Below are 24,012 nucleotides of genomic sequence, written 5' to 3' on the forward strand. Positions count from 1 at the left end.
GAGCGTGTGTTGGTGTACGTGTGATGAATCAGCACTATCGCCCCCTGGCTTACCTCGCAGACGGTGCAATGCCAGCGCGTCTCCACATGGTGTTTACACTCGTTGCAGGTGTAGACGAAGCGGTCCTGGCCCTGGTTGTGCAGCTCCACCAACATACACATTGTGCTCCACTTGCACCTCCGCAGAGAGCTGAACTCCCAGTGCTTGTCCCGGGCCAGGGTGAGGAAGGCGTCGCGGCCGTCCATCAGGTCGCAGGTCAGCAGCGGGTCTGGATCCATGATGGGGGGGAGGGTGTTGACCGAGGGTCCTGCGTGCAGGTGGATCACAAAGAACACCTGAGGGAGAGGGTGGAGAGGGAGGTAGAGAGAGGGAGACATGAGTCAGATTATCAGACAAAAGAGAGGACAGGAAGTCACAAGCTAGAAGTGGTTGTGTTTCAATATCCACACTAGACCAGTTAGAATGCAAGTTCAATGCATTGCTTCATTCTAAGTGTTATGTTAGTGTTGGATCAGAGCCTCTACAGATACTGTGACCACAGAAGTCCTTACAAAACTGATCAACTGAACTAAAGGCGTGAGAGATGAGGAAGGTAACGGGGCTTTACAGTGTATTTCCCCCACTACAACAACAGATTATCAACAGAACACAACAGCAGTGTTATATGAGTGGGTGGAGTGAGTGACATCTACCTCCTTGTGTTTCTCCAGGGTGGAGTAGAGCTTCTGGGACAGGTCGTTGGCTACATTGGGCATGCCAGGCTTCTTCTTATTGGCTCGGCTCACGCTGCTCTTGTTTTTATTGGTCTTCTTGTTGTTCTTCTTCTTGGCGTTTTTGCTGTCAGCAGTGTGCTGAGAGAGAGAGAGAGAGAGAGAGAGAGAGGGGGAGACAAAGCGCTGTTAACCTGTTTAGGATAGGGGGCAGTATTTTCACGGCCGGATAAAAAAACGTACCCGATTTAATCTGGTTATTACTCCTGCCCAAAAACTAGAATATGCATATGATTGTTTGATTTGGATAGAAAAAACCCTAAAGTTTCTAAAACTGTTTGAATGGTGTCTGTGAGTATAACAGAACTCCTATGGCAGGCCAAAACCTGAGAAGATTCTATACAGGAAGTGCCCTCTCTGACCATTTCTTGGCCTTCTATAGCCTCTTTATCAAAAACAGAGGATCTCTGCTGTAACGTGACATTTTCTAAGGCTCCCATAGGCTCTCAGAAGGCTCCAGAACGGGGAATGATGACTCTGCAGTCCCTGGGCGAAAAACAGTAGGGGATTTGGAAAGTGGTCGATCTGAGAACAATGACACGGGCGCGCGTGAAGAGTCCATTTTACATTTTCAGTCTTTGAACGAAAACAACGTCTCCCGGTCGGAATATTATCGCTATTTTACGAGAAAAATCGCATAAAAATTGATTTTAAACAGCGTTTGACATGCTTCGAAGTACGGTAATGGAATATTTTGAATTTTTTTCTCACGATACGCGCCGGCGCGTCACCCTTCGGATAGTGTCTTGAACGCAAGAACAAAACGCCGCTATTTGGATATAACTATGGATTATTTGGAACCAAAACAACATTGGGTGTAAAGTAGAAGTCCTGGGAGTGCATTCTGACGAAGAACAGCAAAGGTAATCCAATTTTTCTTATAGTAAATCTGAGTTTGGTGAGTGCCAAACTTGGTGGGTGTCAAAATAGCTAGCCATGATGGCCGGGCTATCTACTCAGAATATTGCAAAATGTGCTTTCACCGAAAAGCTATTTTAAAATCTGAACTTAGCGATTGCATAAAGGAGTTCTGTATCTATAATTCTTAAAATAATTGTTAGGTTTTTTGTGAACGTTTATCTTGAGTAATTTAGTAAATTCACCGGAAGTTTCGGTGGGTATGCTAGTTCTGAACGTCACATGCTAATGTAAAAAGCTGTTTTTTGATATAAATATGAACTTGATTGAACAAAACATGCATGTATTGTATAACAATATCCTAGGAGTGTCATCTGATGAAGATCATCAAAGGTTAGTGCTGCATTTAGCTGTGGTTTTGGTTTTTGTGACATTATATGCTAGCTTGAAAAATGGGTGTCTGATTATTTCTGGCTGGGTACTCTCCTGACATAATCTAATGTTTTGCTTTCGTTGTAAAGCCTTTTTGAAATCGGACAATGTGGTTAGATAAAGGAGAGTCTTGTCTTTAAAATGGTGTAAAATAGTCATATGTTTGAAAAATTGAAGTTTTGGGATTTTTGAGGAGTTTGTAATTCGCGCCACGCCCTATCATTGGATATTGGAGCGGTGTTCCGCTAGCGGAACATCTAGATGTAAGAGTTAACAGAGGCGATGGAGGACACATTGACATAAATAAATGGCAAAAAAATTAAAATAGGTCGGTGACATGCTTTGACCAAGTGGCTGTCGAAAGACAGGAGGACAGAAACCATCATCTGTCCTCTCCTCTGATAGGTAGACGTTTTCACAGTACTGCTTATACCAATGAAATCCTCTGAGACCTCTACAAATTCATAGGACGTGGTGTCTTGGGGTTGGATTGGATCCACCCCTCCATCGTACAAAGCAGTCCCTGTCAGCACTCCATCTTACCTCCGGGGTCTCGCAGGAGGCCACGTTCTCTTCCTTCTTCCTCTCCTCCTCCTCCTGCTCCAGCTCCTTAATGCTTTCCTCCAGCACGTTGGGCCAGAAGTCGCCTTCGAAGTAGGGCATCTCGTTGGCACTGGTAATACGGTCCTCCGTGGCCTGCTTGAAGATGTCCTGGAGAAGACAGAGCGACGACGTCTGTTACTTGGACTATACAGATGGGGCTGATGGTGTGGGATAATGCCACACTCAAAACAGCATTTAATAAGAAAAGAATGGGCCCATGACAGAAACCACTTAAAAAGACCATTTCTTATTGTACAAATTCCAAACGAGTCCCTCCGAGTTCCAATCCTTTGCCTTCTGTTTGGTGCCTAATGAACACAGCCAGGGTCCCCTTCATGTCTCACCTTGAAATCATGGAGGATCCTCTCTGCGTAGGCCTTTTCCAGCATCTTCCTGTACCACTCCTGCAGCCTCTTGGGCTTGGGGATCTTCTGGTCCTGCGGGTGGCAATGGAAGATGTAGTCGTCCCCTTCACTGGGGGGGCACGCCCAGATATGACCATACACATAGCTGCACGGGACCAGGGATGGAGAAGACAGCTTTTAGGTTCAACGTCAAGTATTTCAAGGTACGGAGACAAATATCTTGGGAATATTCTTTGTTAAGAAATTATTTCAAAATGAGTATGCAAGATTTATCTATTCCTAACCCTGCCTGGACTCACACGAACGGTTTTCCAGACATACATTCAGCCTAGTCCTGGACTAAGAAGCATGTTCAATGGAATATTCTCCACTGAAAAAGCTTTTTAGTCCAGGACTAGGCTTAATCTGTGTACAGGAAACCAGCCTGGAAAAGCAGTGTGATGATTGAATGGGAGTGTTGTCACCGGTATTGAAAACCTACCCCAGTTTCTTGACGTACTCCAGGTACCCTATCAAGATCTCATGGTAGACTGCCGTCCTCAACGCCCGGGGCTTGAAGAAGTGAATACTGTCCAGATACGATATGTAAACCCGTCTGGAGAGAAGGAAAAACACCAGGTGTTACACTGACAACTATAGCTAACCTGGTTAACCAGGTGTGTTACACTGACAACTAAAGCTAACCTGGTTAACCAGTTGTGTTACACTGACAACTAAAGCTAACCTGGTTAACCAGGTGTGTTACACTGACAACTAAAGCTAACCTGGTTAACCAGGTGTGTTACACTGACAACTAAAGCTAACCTGGTTAACCAGTTGTGTTACACTGACAACTAAAGCTAACCTGGTTAACCAGGTGTGTTACACTGACAACTATAGCTAACCTGGTTAACCAGGTGAGTTACACTGACAACTATAGCTAACCTGACGAGTTACACTGACAACTATAGCTAACCTGGTTAACCAGGTGTGTTACACTGACAACTATAGCTAACCTGACGAGTTACACTGACAACTATAGCTAACCTGACGAGTTACACTGACAACTATAGCTAACCTGACGTGTTACACTGACAACTAAAGCTAACCTGGTTAACCAGGTGTGTTACACTGACAACTATAGCTAACCTGGTTAACTAGGTGTGTTACACTGACAACTATAGCTCACCTGGTTAACCAGGTGCATCACTAGGCAGGTTTCCATTGACCCTTGGTTTATTCAACAAAAGAAATGTTGCAACCAAAAAAACTTTGCGGAATGTGTAATGGAAACCGCAGATACAGGATACGTTTTCTAAAGATGGAACGTATCAAAATGTTGTCGACAGGGGTGGATATTTATTTTGTTAAACGTTATTTATTGAGGCAAATGATGAAAACCGTTTTTAATAAATTATGATTGACAAATTATTTTGAAAGTACGCGGGGCACGTGATGTCATCACATAACTAAACCTCCACTCTACATTTAACTATAAATGCCGACTGCTTGCAAAATTTAAAAAATGCAACTAAAGATTGTCCTGACTTTCAACAATGCCTGAATTGCTTTTCTGGTTGGCTGGCAAGTTTCACCATCCAATTATTTCAGATCTACAGGAGTCCAAGTTTCACCCTGGTGATACGTTGGCATGAGAATTATTAGAATAGGGCAAATATTTGTCAATTATTGCATTCTATCCATGCTGGGTTTTGAGGGCTAGCTGAGACATGAAACAGATATGTGGGAGGGCATAAGGCTTCAGGCTGTCACCAATTTATTAGGCCTAATGTGCAATTCGCCTAAATGGGTAATGGAAACACTTCAACCACTTAATTTTTAATTCTACACTAAGTAACTGTAGCTAATCTGGTTAACTAGGTGTTTTACACTGACAACTATAGCTAAGCTGGCCCACCTTGCATAGAATCTCAAGCCTTACACTCTTAAGTCTTCCAATACTCCAGTATGTAGGATACTGTTCAGAGAGTACATTACGCTACTCTTTAAAATAATACTAATAAACTCGGCAAAAAAGAAACGTCCCTTTTTCAGGACCCTGTCTTTCAAAGACAATTAGTAAAAATCCAAATAACTTCACAGATCTTCATTGTAAAGGGTTTAAACACTGAACAAGCATGGGAAACAGTGAACCATAAACAATTAAATGAACATGCACCTGTGGAACGGTCGTTAAGACACTAACAGCTTACAGACGGTAGGCAATTAAGGTCATAGTTAAGAAAACTTAGGACACTAAAGAGGCCTTTCTACTGACTCTGAAAAACACCAAAAGAAATCTGCATGAATGTGCCTTAGGCATGCTGCAAGGAGGAATGAGGATGTGGCCAGGGCAATAAATTGCAATGTCTGTACTGTGAGACGCCTAAGACAGCGCTACAGGGAGACAGGACGGACAGCTGATCGTCCTCGCAGTGGCAGACCACATGTAACAACACCTGCACAGGATTGGTACATCTGAACATCACACCTGCGGGACAGGTACAGGATGGCAATAACAACTGCCCGAGTTACACCAGGAACGCACAATCCCTCCATCAGTGCTCAGACTGTCTGCAATAGGCTGAGAGAGGCTGGACTGAGGGCTTGTGGGCCTGTTGTAAGGCAGGTCTTCGCCAGACATCACCGGCAACAACGTCGCCTATGGGCACAAACCCACCGTCGCTGGACCAGACAGGACTGGCAAAAAGTGCTCTTCACTGACGATTCACGTTTTTGTTTCACCAGGGGTGATGGTCGGATTCGCGTTTATCGTCAAAGGAATGAGCGTTACACTGAGGCCTGTACTCTGGAGCTGGATCGATTTGGAGGTGGAGGGCCCGTCATGGTCTGGGGCGGTGTGTCACAGCACCATCGGACTGAGGTTGTCGTCATTGCAGGCAAACTCTGTGCGTTACAGGGAAGACATCCTCCTGACATGACCCTCCAGCATGACAATGCCACCAGCCATACTGCTCGTTCTGTGCGTGATTTCCTGCAAGACAGGAATGTCAGTGTTCTGCCATGGCCAGCGAAGAGCCCGGATCTCAATCCCATTGAGCACATCTGGGACCTGTTGGATCGGAGGGGGAGGGCTAGGGCCATTCCCTCCAGAAATGTCCGGGAACTTGCAGGTGCCTTGATGGAAGAGTGGGGTAACATCTCACAGCAAGAACTGGCAAATCTGGTGCAGTCCATGAGAAGGAGATGCACTGCAGTACTTAATGCAGCTGGTGGCCACACCAGATATTGACTGTTACTTTTGACCAGCCCTTTGTTCAGGGACACATTATTCAATTTCTGTTAGTCACATGTCTGTGGAACTTGTTCAGTTTATGTTTGTTGTTGAATCTTGTTATGTTCATAGAAATATTTCCACATGTTAAGTTTACTGAAAATAAACACAGTTGACAGTGTGAGGACGTTTCTTTTTTCGCTGAGTTTATATCATCATCCTCGTTCTGAAGTGTTAGTTACCTGGTGTTGGGAACGAGCGTATTACTGTTAAGTGTATTTTAAGAAGTGTATTATGTTGTGTTATTACTACGTTATAAAGTGTTTACCTGGTGTTGTGAAGGAGTGTATTATGTTGTGTTATTACTACGTTATAAAGTGTTTACCTGGTGTTGTGAAGGAGTGTATTATGTTGTGTTATTACTACGTTATAAAGTGTTTACCTGGTGTTGTGAAGGAGTATATTATGTTGTGCTATTACTACGTTATAAAGTGTTTACCTGGTGTTGTGAAGGAGTGTATTATGTTGTGTTATTACTACGTTATAAAGTGTTTACCTGGTGTTGTGAAGGAGTGTATTATGTTGTGTTATTACTACGTTATAAAGTGTTTACCTGGTGTTGTGAAGGAGTGTATTGTTGTGTTATTACTACGTTATAAAGTGTTTACCTGGTGTTGGGGAAGGCGCACTCGGAACCGTACTCCTGGACATGCATACCGAAGAAACACACGTCCACACCGTCAATCTCCTCAAATGCAAAAAGTGCTTTGGTTCTGTAAGGGAAGGTCTCCTGCATTTCACCCGAGTCCACAAACCTGGGGAGACAAACACAGGTAATCAATTAATTTGTGAATTAAACATTTATATAGTGCTTTTACTAGTAAGGGAGAAATCTCCACATCCACATGGAACATCACTCATCATTAACGGTGTAGACGCCTTCTACCACAGAATCTCCTCAGCACTATCAAGAACACTACCGCGCCATCGCTTTCCAACCAAGGTGCATGAACAAAGGAGCAAACTGAAGATGAGCAACTCTTGGAAGACAACTTTATTAGAATAATCCTCAATGAACATCTTTCAACATCATGTCCAATAAACTGGTTTTAAACGTATTGATAAGGGGCTATTTCACTGTTGGACCAGCTGCAGTCTTTCCTTACCTAGATTTCATGCCAGGTTTGATCTCAACATTTTTGTCGGAGCTAGCCACCACCCGTACAAACACCTCCCCGGCCTCAGGGTGGTTCTGCCTCTTCAAGTACTTATTCACCCGGTCCTCGATGTACATGCCCAACCTCGTCGTCTGTAGCCCTGCGAGACAGATACCATCAAATACTTTAGTTGTCCTACAGGTTATACAGATGCAGGTCATATCAAAATTCACATCCTCATCACGAGTTACTGAAATAACCTCCATTACACATACATATCACAGCACGTCTACAATGGTGGATCCACTCGGATCGCCACAATTATTCAACACACTCTCAAACTTACTTTTGGCCGCGAACTTGTTCTCTTTCCTCGTCTTGCCGGACTTCTTCAGACAGATGTCGCAAATGAAGCTGAGGGAAAGTGGAAGTGTCAAATAGACAGTCAGAAACGGTGATCAGAAGACACATGGGGCCGTTCATCTGTTCAGGGTACATGAGGCTTACCCCGATGGCCAGATTACATCATAATGCAGCACACAGATCTGGTGCATCTTCCGTCCACAGTCTTTACATTCAACAAACCTGTGTAAGGAGAGAGAAGGCTGGTCAGAGAAGGTACACCAACACCTCGGTCTCCAAGAAGAGACTTTATTGTTCACAGATACTGCAGAGTGGGCAATAGATACAACAGTTGACTGACATATGGGCGTGAGACAAAATACTAATGCGTTGATAACTGTACGTACAAGAGTTAGGGTCAATTCAGGACCTCAATTCATTAAAATTCGCACTTGAAATGGAATTGACCCCGAACCTTGGTATACACCCTTTAGAAATGTAGTGGCAAATATTAGTGACTGATAGTAACAGAAGTTACATCAAATATAATTTTCACCTAATTCAACACTTTTGGAGCCACCATTGGCCATGTACTTGGGGCGGTCATCTCATGCTCAGTGATCGAATGGAAAAAGCGAGGGACAGGTGCAGGAGACAAGGCCCATACACTATTCACCATCAATGGTTATTCATTTTAATGTCTTTGTTTGACAGATCTCTCAGCTCAGGAAAATACTTTCATCCTCAGGTATTTTAAATGCAGTGTATCCACTTGTGTGGCTGATTAGTGTTTTTAAATGGTCCAAATAAAGCCAGTACTGTGATGCATACTGTACATGACGGCTCAACGGCAACGGATTTAGAAGCGTTAAAGCAGAATGAAAAGGGCTAAAACCCCATAAAAAAGAAACAGTTTGAGAAGTTAAGGTACAGCTACACCAACACTCACGGTTCTGGATCCAACATGTCGTTTTTCTTCTTTTCAAACTGGTCTTTAGATATCATACTGGAGGACAGAGACAACGGATGACCAGTTAGAATCAGTTCTGATACTCTACAGCCAACACCCCCAACACACAGACCACTCATATGAACACAGATGCCCTTTTTCCATAAGCTTTGACTATAATGAGCTAAGTCTACCCCTTCTGGACCAGTATTTATAATCATGGACTAAGGATATCCACTAGGGAAAGATGGAATCAGTGGAGACTTAAGGGCGGTTACTTCCACTAACTAAATGTTCACTTAGTCATGCATTGATGGAAATTCAAGTTAAGTGAAAGTTAGGATTCGCTCCAGAATGTGGTAAAAAAAAAAAAAAACGATGGAACTAATCCGAATCAAACAGAGTACTGTTTCTCCAATGTATTGCCATAAAAATGTTACCACAGATTCCACCATGAACTTACGTCTGTGGCTGTGCCGGGTCGTCTCCCAGGGTGACGCTATTGCCCTGGATCTCGTTGAAGCACTTCTCACAGAAGTGATACCTGTCGGCAACAAGGCCATATTTGGGTGAGCTGGAACGGCACACACAGTAGCAGAAGCACAGGGAAAGTTGGCAAACCGGCACACGGGTGGCAGAATGGGTGGCGGAAATGGTTGTCAGAATGGCAAAGCATAACACAGGCAGAGGACAGAGACAAGAGGACAGAAAGGCAGAGGACAGAGACAAGCAAACAGGGCAGAGTGAAGGTAGAACACAGGTTAGTCACCATGGGAATGGTCATGACAGTCATTCACACATCTTCTCATACAAGCATACTGAAATGACACAGGAACACTAACCATGTTGATGGGAGGAACATGAATGTCAATATAAGCAAAGTAAATCATTAGTACATTTGAATATCCATACTACTAAGTATAACCACTTCACTGAACAACTAAGTTCCACTACTTCTCCACATAAAGCTTTAGGGATATGATATGATCATGTCAGTTGGGAGACTGTTGGAGTGAATGCCAGCCCTGGTGATGTAGGGGAGAGAGGGATGCACCCAGAACACATCACAGACATATGGATCACCTCTGCTTGTCTTTGGAACTTTTCATAACAATTTTTGTTGAAATGACTTTTTAAAATGTGGGTAAATAAGTACAGTGTAAAATGCATCAACGTGCTTCCAGAAGGGATAGAGTAGTTAACCCTAACGAGCTTCACTGCGCTGAGTTCAGAATAACTCCACTACATGCAACTGCAATGCATCGGAATGGATGCAATATTTGGGGCTAGTAAAGTACAATAGCAATTTGTGAACAGCAGGGGGAGCAGTGGTGCTGATATTGCAGCACATCGGGCTTGAAGGGAAACCTAAGATCCTGTCGATGTTGGCTCCACTCCTTTTAACATGTAACACTTCCAGTATATAGTATGTACCATCCCTCTGGTGAAATCCCCCCCCCCCTCCCCCAAGTGTGGACTTACCTGTTCTGGTAGCTGAAGTAGGTTCCGTCTCTGGAGATGGTGCACAGCTGCTTACCATAGCAGCAGAGGGTCTGGGGTGAGAACTCAAACTGTGGAGAAACAGGGAGAAAGGGTTAGTGAATCCAATTCTACACTGTCTAGCATTCAGCCAGGTCAGTCCTGTCCACAGATTCTCCAATCCACTTCTACAATGTCTAGCATTCAGCCAGGTCAGTCCTGTCCACAGATTCTCCAATCCACTTCTACACTGTCTAGCATTCAGCCAGGTCAGTCCTGTCCACAGATTCTCCAATCCACTTCTACACTGTCTAGCATTCAGCCAGGTCAGTCCTGTCCACAGATTCTCCAATACACTTCTACACTGTCTAGCATTCAGCCAGGTCAGTCCTGTCCACAGATTCTCCAATCCACTTCTACAATGTCTAGCATTCAGCCAGGTCAATCCTGTCCACAGATTCTCCAATCCACTTCTACACTGTCTAGCATTCAGCCAGGTCAGTCCTGTCCACAGATTCTCCAATCCACTTCTACACTGTCTAGCATTCAGCCAGGTCAGTCCTGTCCACAGATTCTCCAATACACTTCTACACTGTCTAGCATTCAGCCAGGTCAGTCCTGTCCACAGATTCTCCAATACACTTCTACACTGTCTAGCATTCAGCCAGGTCAGTCCTGTCCACAGATTCTCCAATCCACTTCTACACTGTCTAGCATTCAGCCAGGTCAGTCCTGTCCACAGATTCTCCAATCCACTTCTACACTGTCTAGCATTCAGCCAGGTCAGTCCTGTCCACAGATTCTCCAATACACTTCTACACTGTCTAGCATTCAACCAGGTCAGTCCTGTCCACAGATTATCCCAAATTAAAACCTAGTGTCCCTCTGAAAGTTCCCCTTTCACTGGTTCGTATAGTCTCAGGCTTACATCCCAAAGGGCACTCTATTCCCTATGTTGTACACTACTTTTTACCAGGGCCCATTAAGCATAGTGCACAACATAGGGAATGTGCCATTTGGGAAGCAGTATCAGTGTCACAAGTGCCGCAGGGAGTCAAAAGGCTCATCATGTTAAGTGAAGTGTTCCAGTCTTTGTAAGGACCATCTAGCCCTGGGGTCATACAGGTGGCTGTCTGTCACACAGTAAACACAGCAGCGCATGGTTATGCATGTCTGGAGGGGTTAGTTAAGGATGTTTCGTGTCGTGTAATTTCAGACTGTTAAATAGCCATCACTAACCGACTTCCACCCGGTTACGCAACCCTGCACCTTAGAGGCTGCTGTCCTATATACATCGACTTGGAATCACTGGACACTTTAATAATGGAACACTAGTCACTTTAATAAAGTTCAAATAATGATTACATACTGCTTTTCTCCTCTCATATGTATATACTGTATTCTATTCTACTGTATTTTAGTCAATGCCACTCCGACATTGCTCTACCTAATATTCATATATTTCTTAATTCCATTATTTTACTTTCAGATTGTGTGTATTGTTAGATACTATTGCATTGTTGGAGCTAGGAACACAAGTATTTCGCTACACCCGCAATAACATCTGCTAAATATGTGTATGTGACCAGTAAAACTTGATTAGAATTGCAGGGCATTGTATCCTCTTAAATGACAGTACAGTGCATTTGTAAAGTATTCAGACCCCTTTCCACATTGTTACGTTACAGTTATTCTAAGATGTATTAAAATGTTTTTCCCCCTCATCAATCTACACACTAGCCCATAATGACAACGCGAAAACAGGTTGACATTCATGCATTCACAAAAGTATTCAGACCCTTGACTCAGTACTTTGTAGAAGCACCTCTGGCAGCGATTACAGCCTTCAGTCTTCTTAGGTGACGCTACAAGCTTGGCACACCTATATTTGTTGAGTTTCTTCCAATCTTCTCTGCAGATCCTCACAAGCTCTGTCAGGTTGGATGGGGTGCGTCACTGCACAGCTATTTTCAGGTCTCTCTAGAGATGTTCAAACGGATTGAAATCCGGGCTCTGGCTGGGCCACTCAAGGACATTCAAAGACTTGTCCTGAAGCCACTCCTGCGTTGTCTTGGCTGTGTGCTTAAGGGTCGTTGTCCTGTTGGAAGGTGAACCTTCACCCCAGTCTGAGGTCCTGAGTGCTCTGGAGTAAGTTTTCATCACGGATATCTCTGTACTTCACTCCGTATATCTTTGCCTCGATCCTGACTAGTCTCCCAGTCCCTGCCGCTGAAAAAAAAACACTCCCAAAGCATGATGCTGCCACCACCATACTTCACTGTAGGGATGGTGCCAGGTTTCCGCCAGATGTGACGCTTGGCATTCAGGCCAAAGAGTTCAATCTTGGTATCATCAGACCAAAGAATCTTGTTTCTCATGGTCTGGGAGGCCTTTTGGCAAACTCCGAGCGTGCTGTCATGTGCCTTTTACTGAGGAGTGGCTTCCGTCTAGCCACTCTACCATAAAGGCCTGATTGGTGGAGTGCTGCAGAGATTGTTGCTCCTCTGGAAGGTTCTGTCCGGGGGTATCGTCGGACAGGGCCACAGTGTCTCCTGACCCCTCCTGTCTCAGCCTCCAGTATTTATGCTGCAATAGTTTGTGTCGGGGGGCTAGGGTTAGTCTTATATCTGGAGTATTTCTCCTCTCTGAGCCCTAGGACCATGCCTCATGACTACATGGCCTGATGACTCCTTGCTGCTGCTCTAGTTTCAACTGTGCTGCCTGCGGCTATGGAACCCTGACCTGTTCACCAGAAGTGCTACCTTGTCCCAGACCTGCTGTTTTCAACTCTCTAGAAACAGCAGGAGTGGTAGAGATACTCCAAATGATCGGCTATGAAAAGCCAACTGACATATACTCCTGAGGTGCTGACCTGTTGCACCCTCGACAACCACTGATTATTATTATTAGACCCTGCTGGTCATCTATGAATATTTGAACATCTTGGCCATGTTCTGTTATAATCTCCACCCGGCACAGCCAGAAGAGGACTGGCCAGCCCTCAGAGCCTGGTTCCTCTCTAGGTTTTTCCTAGGTTCTGGCCTTTCTAGGGAGTTTTTCCTAGCTACCGTGCTTCTACACCTGCATTGCTTGCTGTTTGGGGTTTTAGGCTGGGTTTCTGTACAGCACTGTGTGACATCAGCTGATGTAAGAAGGGCTTTCTTCTGGCTAAAATAAAATAAAAAATAATAACAATTTGATTGATTGATTCTCCCATCTCCACAGAGGAATTCTAGAGCTCCGTCAGAGTGACCATTGGGTTATTGGTCACATCCCTGACAAAGGCCCTTCTTCCCCGATTGCTTAGTTTGGCCGAGCGGCCAGCTCTAGGAAGAGTCTTAGTGGTTCCAAACTTCTTCCATTTAACCTGTCAAGGTATAGGGGGCAGTATTTTCGATTTCGGATGAAAAGCGTGCCCAGAGTAAATGGCATACTCGGGCCCAGAGTCAAATATTTGCATTTTATTAGTAGATTTGGATAGAAAACACTGAAGTTTCTAAAACTGTTTGAATGATGTCTGTGAATATAACATAACTCATATGGCAGGCAAAAACCTGAGAAAAATCCAACCAGGAAGTGTGGAAATCTGAGAATTGTAGTTCTTTTGAATCCCTATCGAAACTACAGTGTCTGTGGGGTCACGTTGCACTTCCTAAGGCTTCCATTGGCTGTCAACAGCCTTCAGAAAGTTTTACCATCATTCTCCTGTAACCGGGCAGAGAATAGGAGCTCAGTCAATGAGTGGACTGCCTATGGACAAAGGACTTGGTGATGCGCGAGCCCGAAAGCGCGCCCCTCCTTTTTCTTCTTGAGTGAATACGCTATTGTCCGGTTGGAATATTATCGACGTTTTATGTAAAAAATACCCTAAGGATTGATTGTAAACAACGTTTGACATGTTTCTACGACCGGTAATGGAACTACTTGACTTTTCGTCTCTGGTACTGGGCTCACGCATTATGCCTTTGGATAGTGATCTGAACGCACGAACAAAACGGAGGTATTTGGACATAAATATGGATTATTTAGAACAAAAAGAACATTTCTTGTGGAAGTAGGAGTCCTCGGAGTGCATTCTGACGAAGATCAGCAAAGGTAAGAGAATATTTATAATACTAATTCAGAGTTTTGTTGATGCCAGAACTTGGCGGGTAGCTGTATAGCTTGCTTCGATGGCTGAGCTATGTACTCAGAATATTGAACAATGTGCTTTCTCCGTAAAGTTATTTTGAAATCTGACAAAGCGGTTGCGTCAAGGAGTAGTGCATCTATAATTCTTTCAATAACTGTTGTAAATTTTATCAACGTTTATGATGAGTATTTTTGTACATTTGGTGGAAATACATTTTCTGAACATCATGCGCCAATGTAAAATGCTGTTTTTGGATATAAATATGAACTTTATCGAACAAAACATACATGTATGGTGTAACATGAAGTCCTATGAGTGCCAACTGATGAAGATCAAAGGTTAGTGAATATTTTAGCTGTACCTTTGGTTTTTGTGATGCATGTCCTCACTTGGAAAATGGCTGTGTGGATTTTCTTGTGAAGTTTATGTCCTAACATTATCTAATTTTATGCTTTAGCCGTAAAGCCTTTTTGAAATCGGACAATGTGGTTAGATTAACGAGAGTCTCATCTTTAAAATGGTGTAAAATAGTTGATTGTTTGAGAAAACGAAATTATGAGATTTTTGCTGTTTTGTATTTCGCGCCATGCTATTTCACTGGCTGTTGAATAGTGTGGGACGGTCACGTCCCACCTAGCCCAGAGAAGTTAAGAATGATGGAGGCCACTGAATTTTTTCGGTACCCTTCCCCAGATCTGTGCCTCGACACAATCCTGTCTCAGAGCTCTACGGACAATTACTTCGACCTCATGGCTTGGTTTTTCTCTGACATGCACTGTTAACTGTTGGGACTTTATATAGACAGGTGTGTGCCTTTCCAAATCATGTCCAATCAATTTAATTTTTCACAGGTGAACTCCAATCAAGTTGTAGAAACATCTCAATGATTATCAATGGGAACAGGATGCACCGGAGCTCAATTTTAAGTCTCATAGACAAGGGTTTGAATACTTATGTAAATAAGGTATTTCAGTTTTAAAATTGTATACATTTGCAAACATTTATAAAAAAAACTGTTTTTGCTTTGTAATTATAGGGTGTTGTGTTTAGATTGATAAGGATTTATATTTATTTAATCAATTTTAGAATAAGGCTGTAACGTAACAAAATGTGGAAAAAGGGGTCTGAAAACTTTCTTTAGGTCATCAGCAGCAATGTGCCATGGTTTCCCACCTTGAGGGCGTCTAGAGCCCAAACCAGGCTAACAGGCCCACATATCAAGGGACACAAGTTCTTCCTATTTAGGTAACTCCTGGCCCTCACGATAACCTACAGTTAGAGCTTAGAGTTTCTTCTGGTCCTAACGATAACCTAAAATTCGAGCCGAGTTTCTCCTGGCGCTAACGATAACCTACAATTAGAGCAGAGTTTCTCCTGGCTCTAACGATAACCTACAATTAGAGCTGAGTGTTTCTCTAGATCACAAACCTTGTAGTCTCCCTTCCTCCATTACTCTTCCTCCACTCCCTCAGTCTCACCTTCCTGCCACAGCAGTAGCCCAGGCTGACCATGACAGGGTCTATCTCCAGCTCAAACACAACTAACCTCCTGCTCTACTCCTCTTTCCCCCACTAACATCCCTCCCATCATCTCACCTTCCTGCCACAGCAGTAGCCCAGGCTGACCATGACAGGGTCTATCTCCAGCTCAAACACAACTAACCTCCTGCTCTACTCCTCTTTCCCCCACTAACATCCCTCCCATCATCTCACCTTCCTGCCACAGCAGTAGCCCAGGCTGACCATGACAGGGTCTATCTCCAGCTCAAACACCTCGGCCAGCTTGGAGCAGTACTTGTAGACGCGGGACGTCTTGCGGTTGTAGATCCAGGCGTTGTTGAACATGACCCAGATGTCTTCCACGTACTGCCAGGGTTCCTGGTACTGACCTGTGTCTAGCTTACGCTTTATAGTGGACAGGTCCATAGGTTTCTTCACTATGTCAAAGTAGTCCTGAAGGGGGGAGGAGGGGAATGGTTAGAAGAGAGTTAAGTGGTACTGACAGTACAGTCACAGGAATCAGCGTTGCAATGTGTCAAGACAAAAATTACATGAACATGGTTGAGAGTGCTTTATCATTCACTATCAAGCTTCAGGACAATCAATGAAATGTGGCTGTGAGAGAGCTTCACTGATAACCATGTCCATATCATTCTGGTCAGAGCTATGAGAGAGATCCTTAATCCTTATTGAGCCTCGGCTATATCTATGAAATCTGTAAAGAATTGAGTAACAAGTTAATTTGGCATTTGTTTTCATATCAATACATGACTAGGCATAACCAATCAAGAGAGACACTCTCAGGGTGTACGACTATCTAAGTGTGTGTACATGAAGTGTCTGTGTGTACTCACAGGGATGCCCAGCAGCATGGGGTCAACAGGCTGTCTGAAGGGCAGAGACTCTGGGTCCTGTCTGTAGAGGGCCTCTAGTGTGGGCATCAGGGCCTGGCGCAGCTCCTCTGGCTTAAAGACTGCAGGGTGGACAGAGTGGTCAGGGCTCTATTCAAATCAACCATGTACAACATCATAGAAATCTATCATGAAGAACAAAAAGTATAATCTGTCATGTGGAAAAGGGGCATCGTGAAGGCTCCATTTATTCTTTCTCTATCTGACATTCAGAACGCTTCAGTGTCTTCACAGGGTCAGTTATCATGGTCAAGTCATATTGACAGAGTTGTTGTGAAGATGGGGAGAGAGGTATGTCTTGTAAAAATATGCTCTATGTTTTTGACAAAGGTCAACTGTCCTAGTTGTTCAGGCTCTGGTCTCAGCTCATCTTGATTACTGTCCGGTAATATGGTCGAGTGCAGCAAAGAAAGACCTGGCAAAGCTGCAGCTGGCTCAGAGCAGCATACACCGAACAAATATCAACAACATGCATGATAGTCTTTCATGGTTGAGGAGAAATGATCTTCTAGTCTTTTTAAGAAACGTGTTGAAAATGCCTAACCACTTGTATAATCTATTGCATACACTACAAAACAGACATACCACACCAGGCACACCACTATGGGTTTCTTCACAGCACCCAAACCAAAAACAGATTGAATGTATCGCTCAGTTATGCATAGAGCCGTCTCATAGTGGAATGCTCTGCCGCCAGAGGTTGCTCTCTTAGCTTTAAAAACAAAACATACTGAATCACAGCACCTCTCCTCTAAAGATCGCATTTAACTGGATATAAGAATATAGTGTTTAAATAGCATGTCTCTTGACGTCTTTCCAATATCAAACTCTTATTTTATTTGTATTTTTTATTGTAATATCTTCTGTTGTTCTTGTCTATTACGGTTCTGTACTTTGTCATGTATTTGTACATTTCATGTGGACCCCGGGAAAAGTAGATGCTACATTTGCAGTAGCTAATGGGGATCCTAATAAACTAAACAGGGTAAAGGCAAGGACTGACATAACTGAGGGAAGAGCTGCAATAAGATCGGACCAGCTGGGGAAAAACTCCTAGTCATTGGATAAACTCCTGGCCCCGGCTAGTTTTACACAAAACCAGGTCCTCACTTTTTTTGCGGTTCTGGGTGGGGGAGGTGGATGCTGCCGTGCCGTTGGCCCTGCCCTCCTCCTCCTCCTCCTCTTTGGGTTCCTTCTTAATCTCCGGCTTCTTCTCCTCCTTTGTCTCCATTGGCTCCTGCTTAGGCTCCGCCCCGTCTGGCTCCTCCTCCTTGACCGTGAGGGGTTTGGTGTCTTTTGGGTCTTCGTCCTGCTGTGGGGCACAGATACATTTAGAGGGTGCACTTAGACAAATCTGTAGGACCCTACGTTTTGAAAGATGGAGGGCAACGTGGCCACTGTACCAGATAAACAAGATGAGTTCATATGAATTTTAATACTTCCATCCAAGAGCACTTGCATTCATAATGTACATATCAATAGAAAGCTCTGGTTGGTCAAGCGTCTTGTAGTCAATATTGATTCTAGGACTACAAGTTTAAGTCCTCACCTCCATTTTGAAGTCGCTGGGCTGCTTTTTCCCCGAGCCACAGTCGTCGTCCTCGTCCTCGTCAACCTCGTCTTTGAGCTCGGCTTTGTGCTCCGTTTGGGCCATGTCTGGTGGGGCCTGTTGGGAGTGGACCTCTGCCACCGAGCCTGGGGTGGGCATGCGGTTATCTATACTGGCTGGCGCCTGGGACAGCTAGAGGGGAAAAATAAGAGAATAACCCTTCAAAGCAAAGGCTGGATGCTGGCTACAACTGTTGACTGGCACAACATCAAGTCATTAAGAGCTGGCATGTGAAAGAAACACCATAGTGTTAATAAAGCTTTAGTATCACTCCAAGCATGCTGTTCCTTCAATAGACCTTTTTAAATGTGGAAAAGCTGCATGACAGTAACAAAAGGCTGCTTTAAAAAGAGCATCTATTTTTTTCCTGACTGTATGACCTAAGCAGGAAATACTCTGGGCCCTAGTGAAAAAATATAACTAGCCATGAATTCTCCTCGTCAGTTCACCAGGTCAGGATAACTCCCTATAAGAGTGTTGTGGAGCCTAAGCAGGTATTTTACCGGCGTGCTGGGGGGCTGCACTGAGCTGGGCTGCGTCTGGCTGGGGGTCCCCGGCTGCTGATGCTGCAGGGGCGTGAGCGGCTGGGAGGGGGCAGCAGGGGACTGCATGCCCAGGGTCGAGGGGGGCCGGGCGGGGAGGCCGCCGCTGGGGACGTGAGTGGGGGTGGAGGACGGTGAAGGCTGAGCCTGGGGGGGTGGGTGGGAGTGGGGGTGCTGGAGCTGCTGCAGGTTAGCCGAGGCGTTGGGTGGAGGGGTGGCGCGGGGCAGGGGGGGCTGGGATACAGAAGTTACAGTTAGAGCTCCATCTACTATTACATATTCACAGTGTTACAAACCTACCCACTCAGACACATACATATTCTAACACTACACTTATATTGACAACCATGAACACATACAAAGCAGCTTCTTCAAATATGATCAAACCAACAGCAGAGATTATCAATGCAACAGATCACAAGCCCCATCTGTGTGAGAGTCTCCCTCCTCACCTGAGTGACAGCTGCCTGTGCTTGCGGCTGGCCGAGGGAGCCCAGGTTGTTCATAATCATTCCCCCGCCAGGGGCGGTGTTGGGAGAGAACTGGCTCTGGGGCATGAACTGGCTCTGATTGGCTGTCTGTCCCACCATGCTGTTGGCGTGCTGTCCCATCATGCCTTGCACCTGGGGCATCCTGGATGGGGACATGCCCATCTGGGGAAAGGAGAAGAAAAACAGACACATTATAGAGAGGAAACCTCTATCTTGCATTGAGACCTTGCCAAGAATAACTACGCATCTAAATGAGATCAGAGCTGGGTTCAAATACTGTTTAAAATTAATTATTTTTTAAACTTCAGCTGTGCTTAATTGAGGTTGCCAGGTGAAATGGAACCAATAGAATAGTCAAAAGTGCAAACCCCACCCACCTGTTACTCCAGGCGAGCTAAAGGAAATGCTCAACTTTTTTTTAAAGATGTAGAAAAGTATTTAAACCCAGGTCTGAATGGGATACAACACACACACGCCACCAAGACAATACTCCTTATGAAAGGCCTGAGGCATAATAAACTAACAGTGTGCTGATTAAAAACCAGAAGGAAGAGAGGCAACAACCAGAAGTAGATAAACATTAAACAGTACAGAACCATAAACAGTAAAAATCCAACCCAACTCATTTATGACATATACAATGCTCAACCACTTTCCCAGTAGAAACAAAGACAGGGTACATTTATTTGAATTCATTTATTTTGACAGCACCCCTTTTAATTTTAATAAAACCTTCCATACATATTTGCCCACTGTAGATGTGCTCAGAAAGTGACATTTTGGACCTGAATGCCAAAACATTCAAGAGATAAAGTTGCTCAAAGTTCACCTATTTTGCATAGCCCACCATACAAGCATTTCACAACACCAGCAATAACATCTGCTAAATATTTGATTTGACGAGACATCCATGTCTTCATCACTGGAAAAGATAAAGGGTTCAGAGTGATGATATTTAAAAGCTTACCAAACTATTTATAATTTAAAAAAAAGTGTTGATAATATATTTTCTTAAACATTAAAACATCAATTACCTAAAAACGCTTAAACTCAGATTTTCTTCTCTCATTCACATGTAGCTTAGACCCTATTTTACATTATCTGAGGTTTTTGTGTGGTGCCCACCATTGGTTGAAACAACATGCTCTTGAATACAGGGTGGTTGTCTTGTTTTGGCTGATAAATGTACTAAAATGGGAATCAAATTGAAATTTCAAAAATGGTACCACAAAGACAGTTGGAGGTCCACACATCAGAGAATGTTGAATGGGAATATGTTGTTTTAAAGTATTCTTGTCAATCTTCCATAGGAAACCTACTGAAATCATAGAAATACAGATAATAGAATCAACATGACCATTTCAGCTGACATTCGACGGTGGGTGGACCGGCCGCAATCTTTGTGGTAGTAATTAGAAGTTAAAATGTCAATTATATTTCAATTTCAATGGTGTACCAGCTAAATTGCAGTGGTCTGAAGGGATAGGTCCATTGGAAGAATTATTTTTATACGATTGAAATGACACCCACCCTGTATTCAAGGCCATGTTGTCTCTCAACCGATGGAGGCACAACACAAAAACCTCATATGATGTAAAGTAGGGTCTAAGCTACAACACAGACAGCAATATTCAAACCTTGCCGCAGATTTTTTTTTTAAGCAGATTCAAGTCAGGACAGACTACACCACTCACAAACCCTCTTGGAAAGCCATTTTGGTGGGTCTTTTGCATAAAAATCGGTGTAATTGTCCCACAGAAAAACAAAACCCTATCCCAGGGTTTTCAGAAGATTGAGGTGAGTTATGTAACTATTTAACTGGTCTTTGCCCCTTCCATATTTATTTTGATCCCAACAACCTCCCTAGTCACTGCTGATAATAAGCATTACCCATAAAAGTATGCTGACACCACAATACTTGAAAGCACAAAGGGATCAACAACATTGGATTCACTCCATATTACTGGGCTGTATGACAAAGTGAGAAGAAGCCTGTGTTAAATCCATTCCGAATCATCCATTCTGTAAACAACATTGCAAGACAACACTTTTTGGCCTAAATTAAAAACTACAGGGTTGGGTGAAACCCTCTCCATTTTGAAGTATTGTGGGGGCAGCATCATGTTACAGGTATGCTTGTCACAGGTATGCTTGTCACCGGCAGGGAATGGGGAGTTTGTCAGGATCAAAAGAAATATGAAAGGACCAAAGCCCAGGTAAAAAGTTAAGAGGACAGTTTTACTTTTCAGCTATTTTTTATAACTTTCTTTCACTTCGAAAATGTGGAGTAGTCCGTGTAGAAATAAAATCGAATTTAATCCCTGTTTAAAACACTCAAGGAGGTGTAGACTTTCTATAGACTCTAGTAAAACAGAGAGAGAGAGGGAGCAAGACGGGAAGAGGAAGTGAGAGAGGGAGCAAGACGGGGAGAGGGAGTGAGAGAGGGAGCAAGACGGGGAGAGGGAGTGAGAGAGGGAGCAAGACGGGGAGAGGAAGTGAGAGAGGGAGCAAGACGGGAAGAGGAAGTGAGAGAGGGAGCAAGACGGGGAGAGGAAGTGAGAGAGGGAGCAAGACGGGAAGAGGAAGTGAGAGAGAAGAGGAGAAAGTGAGAGAAGGAGATACAGAAGGAAGGAAAGAGTTAAGTGGGGCATAGAGGGAGCATGGAGGTCTCACCGCTGGGACAGAGCTCATGTTCATCTGCTGCGAGTGGTTCATGGGCGAGGCGGCGCGGGCCCCCATGGGCGCCTGGGACATCTGCACGTTCTGCATCGCCATGGGGTTGAACTGATTGATTCCTATGTGGGAGAAGAGAAGCACACACAAACATACAGTTCACACACACAGGATTAGTGTTGTCTACAATACACTGAGATGTTGTCATTAATAATCCTATGCTCTGATGAGCAGGTGAAGGAGCCAGAGTCAGTTAGGCGCTAAGTCATAACTTTTCACAAATTTGTTAATTTCCTGTTAGTGCTTCCACTATAATTTGTTTTGCCACGGTGGAATAAGTCAAAGGGGCGGGGGGTGCCACCCCAGGATATTTTTTGTAGAATGACTGATGTCATTTACAGTGACTTTAAAAATACATTCTACTCCAAAATTGTGCAGACACCATGATGAGCGCAATAGCATATTGGTAAAAACATATACATGGCACCATTCCATATTATCAGGCAGGTGTTTTATTAGCAATAAGCAAGGTTTTTTCTGGATCAAAAAGTGGCTACTTTTTTCCCCAAGGAGCCAAGAGAAAAAATGTACAATTGTAAAGCAATTTTTTCTGCAAATCTACACATTTTGTCATGGAGCTGACAGAACATGTTGCTGCGTGAAAGCTAATTTCTTGCAATTCTACTCATTTTGCCATGACTAATTCTGTGTTCTTCTGCAAAAATCGGGGCCCCTGGCCATATGCCCCGCATGCCCGGTCAGTAATTCAGCCATTCCAAAAGTACTCCAAAATTCATTGTTTATTTTATTGGTTTCATTCTTTTAGCTTTTTAAATGAATACAGGAGAAACACTGGCTCTAATTATGTAAATAAACATTTATGGAGAAACAGTTTCTGAATAAACCATTTACACTATTTGCATATTGGGAGTATTTACCCTTTACTATGTTAGTGATTATAGTATATAATCAACTGGCTACCAGGGGGGTTGACAGTCACTGAGCACTTGACTGTGTCTGGATGAAAGGAGGATGAGAAACAAGTGTTGAAGTGTAGGAGAAGGACTGGTACCTTGAGACACCTGCATGCGAGGCATGATCTGATTTGGCACGTTGGGCACAGGCACAGATCCATCTGAAAGAGAGGAGGATGAGAGGTGGTCAACATGTCATATACCAAAGCTTCCAAATTAGCTAATTACAGCCTCAAACACCTACTTCAACCAAACATATCATTATCCTGTTATAGGCCCAAATGCTAACTTACACTTAGGTCAAATTTCCACAGTTAATGCATGAAAGAAGGGTTGGCCCCACACATGGTAATAGGATGATAATAAACATAAGTGATTATGTTGCTCCCTCCTTCAATAGAGGGGTCTCCAGAGGTCCAGGGTACTCACTGGCTGGCCGTGGGGACTGGCCAGGACCCATGGAGTTCGGCTGAGGGGGCATGCCAGGCTGCTGCTGGGCCCCTGGGCCCCCCACTGCCATGGGGCCAGGCTGCTTCTGGAGCCGCGAGCGCCTCTTCTCCTCCAACTCCTTCTGGATCTTATAGATCTTCTCCGCCAGGAAGTGGTAATACTCGTCCTGCAGAAATTGACAACACGAGATTAGAAATAACGTATACTGAACAAAAATATAAACGCAACATGTAAAGTGTTGGCCCCATGTTTCATGAGCTGAAATAAAAGATCCCAGAAATGTTCCACACACACAAAAAGCTTATTTTCCTCAAATTCTGCGAACAAATGGGTTTACATCCATGTTGGTGAGCATTGCTCCATTGCCAAGATAATCCATCCACGTGACAGGTGTTCCATATCAAGAAGCTGATTAAACAGCATGATCATTACACAGGTGCACCTTGTGCTGGGGACAATAAAAGGTCACTAAAATGTGCCGTTTTGTCACACAACACAATGCCACAGACGTCTCAGGTTTTGAGGGAGGGTACAATTGGCATGCTGACTGCAGGAATGTCCA

General features: G+C 44.0%; 1 protein-coding gene across 3 annotated transcripts in view; it reads right to left on the reverse strand.

The window, feature by feature from the left end:
• Window positions 1–24,012, reverse strand: part of LOC115206430 (CREB-binding protein) — an 84,148-nt gene that overhangs the window by 4,335 nt on the left and 55,801 nt on the right. Inside the window, exons 10-30 of one of the 3 annotated variants that reach the window (XM_029773437.1) lie at window positions 23,430–23,616; window positions 23,099–23,161; window positions 22,027–22,148; window positions 19,315–19,515; window positions 18,824–19,096; window positions 18,261–18,452; window positions 17,822–18,023; window positions 16,655–16,773; window positions 16,014–16,253; window positions 10,173–10,261; window positions 9,154–9,234; window positions 8,691–8,747; window positions 7,907–7,984; window positions 7,746–7,813; window positions 7,409–7,559; window positions 6,911–7,057; window positions 3,510–3,623; window positions 3,008–3,173; window positions 2,604–2,771; window positions 693–851; window positions 54–335 (exon numbers count right to left, since the gene is read on the reverse strand). In XM_029773437.1, the coding sequence (XP_029629297.1) occupies window positions 54–335; window positions 693–851; window positions 2,604–2,771; window positions 3,008–3,173; window positions 3,510–3,623; window positions 6,911–7,057; window positions 7,409–7,559; window positions 7,746–7,813; window positions 7,907–7,984; window positions 8,691–8,747; window positions 9,154–9,234; window positions 10,173–10,261; window positions 16,014–16,253; window positions 16,655–16,773; window positions 17,822–18,023; window positions 18,261–18,452; window positions 18,824–19,096; window positions 19,315–19,515; window positions 22,027–22,148; window positions 23,099–23,161; window positions 23,430–23,616 (3,159 nt within the window). Of the gene's footprint in view, window positions 1–53; window positions 336–692; window positions 852–2,603; window positions 2,772–3,007; window positions 3,174–3,509; window positions 3,624–6,910; window positions 7,058–7,408; window positions 7,560–7,745; window positions 7,814–7,906; window positions 7,985–8,690; window positions 8,748–9,153; window positions 9,265–10,172; window positions 10,262–16,013; window positions 16,254–16,654; window positions 16,774–17,821; window positions 18,024–18,260; window positions 18,453–18,823; window positions 19,097–19,314; window positions 19,516–22,026; window positions 22,149–23,098; window positions 23,162–23,429; window positions 23,617–24,012 lie in introns of all 3 variants that reach the window. The other 2 variants (XM_029773428.1, XM_029773447.1) reach the window with 2 other exon arrangements.

The sequence above is a fragment of the Salmo trutta genome, chromosome 1, assembly GCF_901001165.1.
Source record: "Salmo trutta chromosome 1, fSalTru1.1, whole genome shotgun sequence".
In the NCBI taxonomy this organism is placed as follows: domain Eukaryota; kingdom Metazoa; phylum Chordata; class Actinopteri; order Salmoniformes; family Salmonidae; genus Salmo; species Salmo trutta.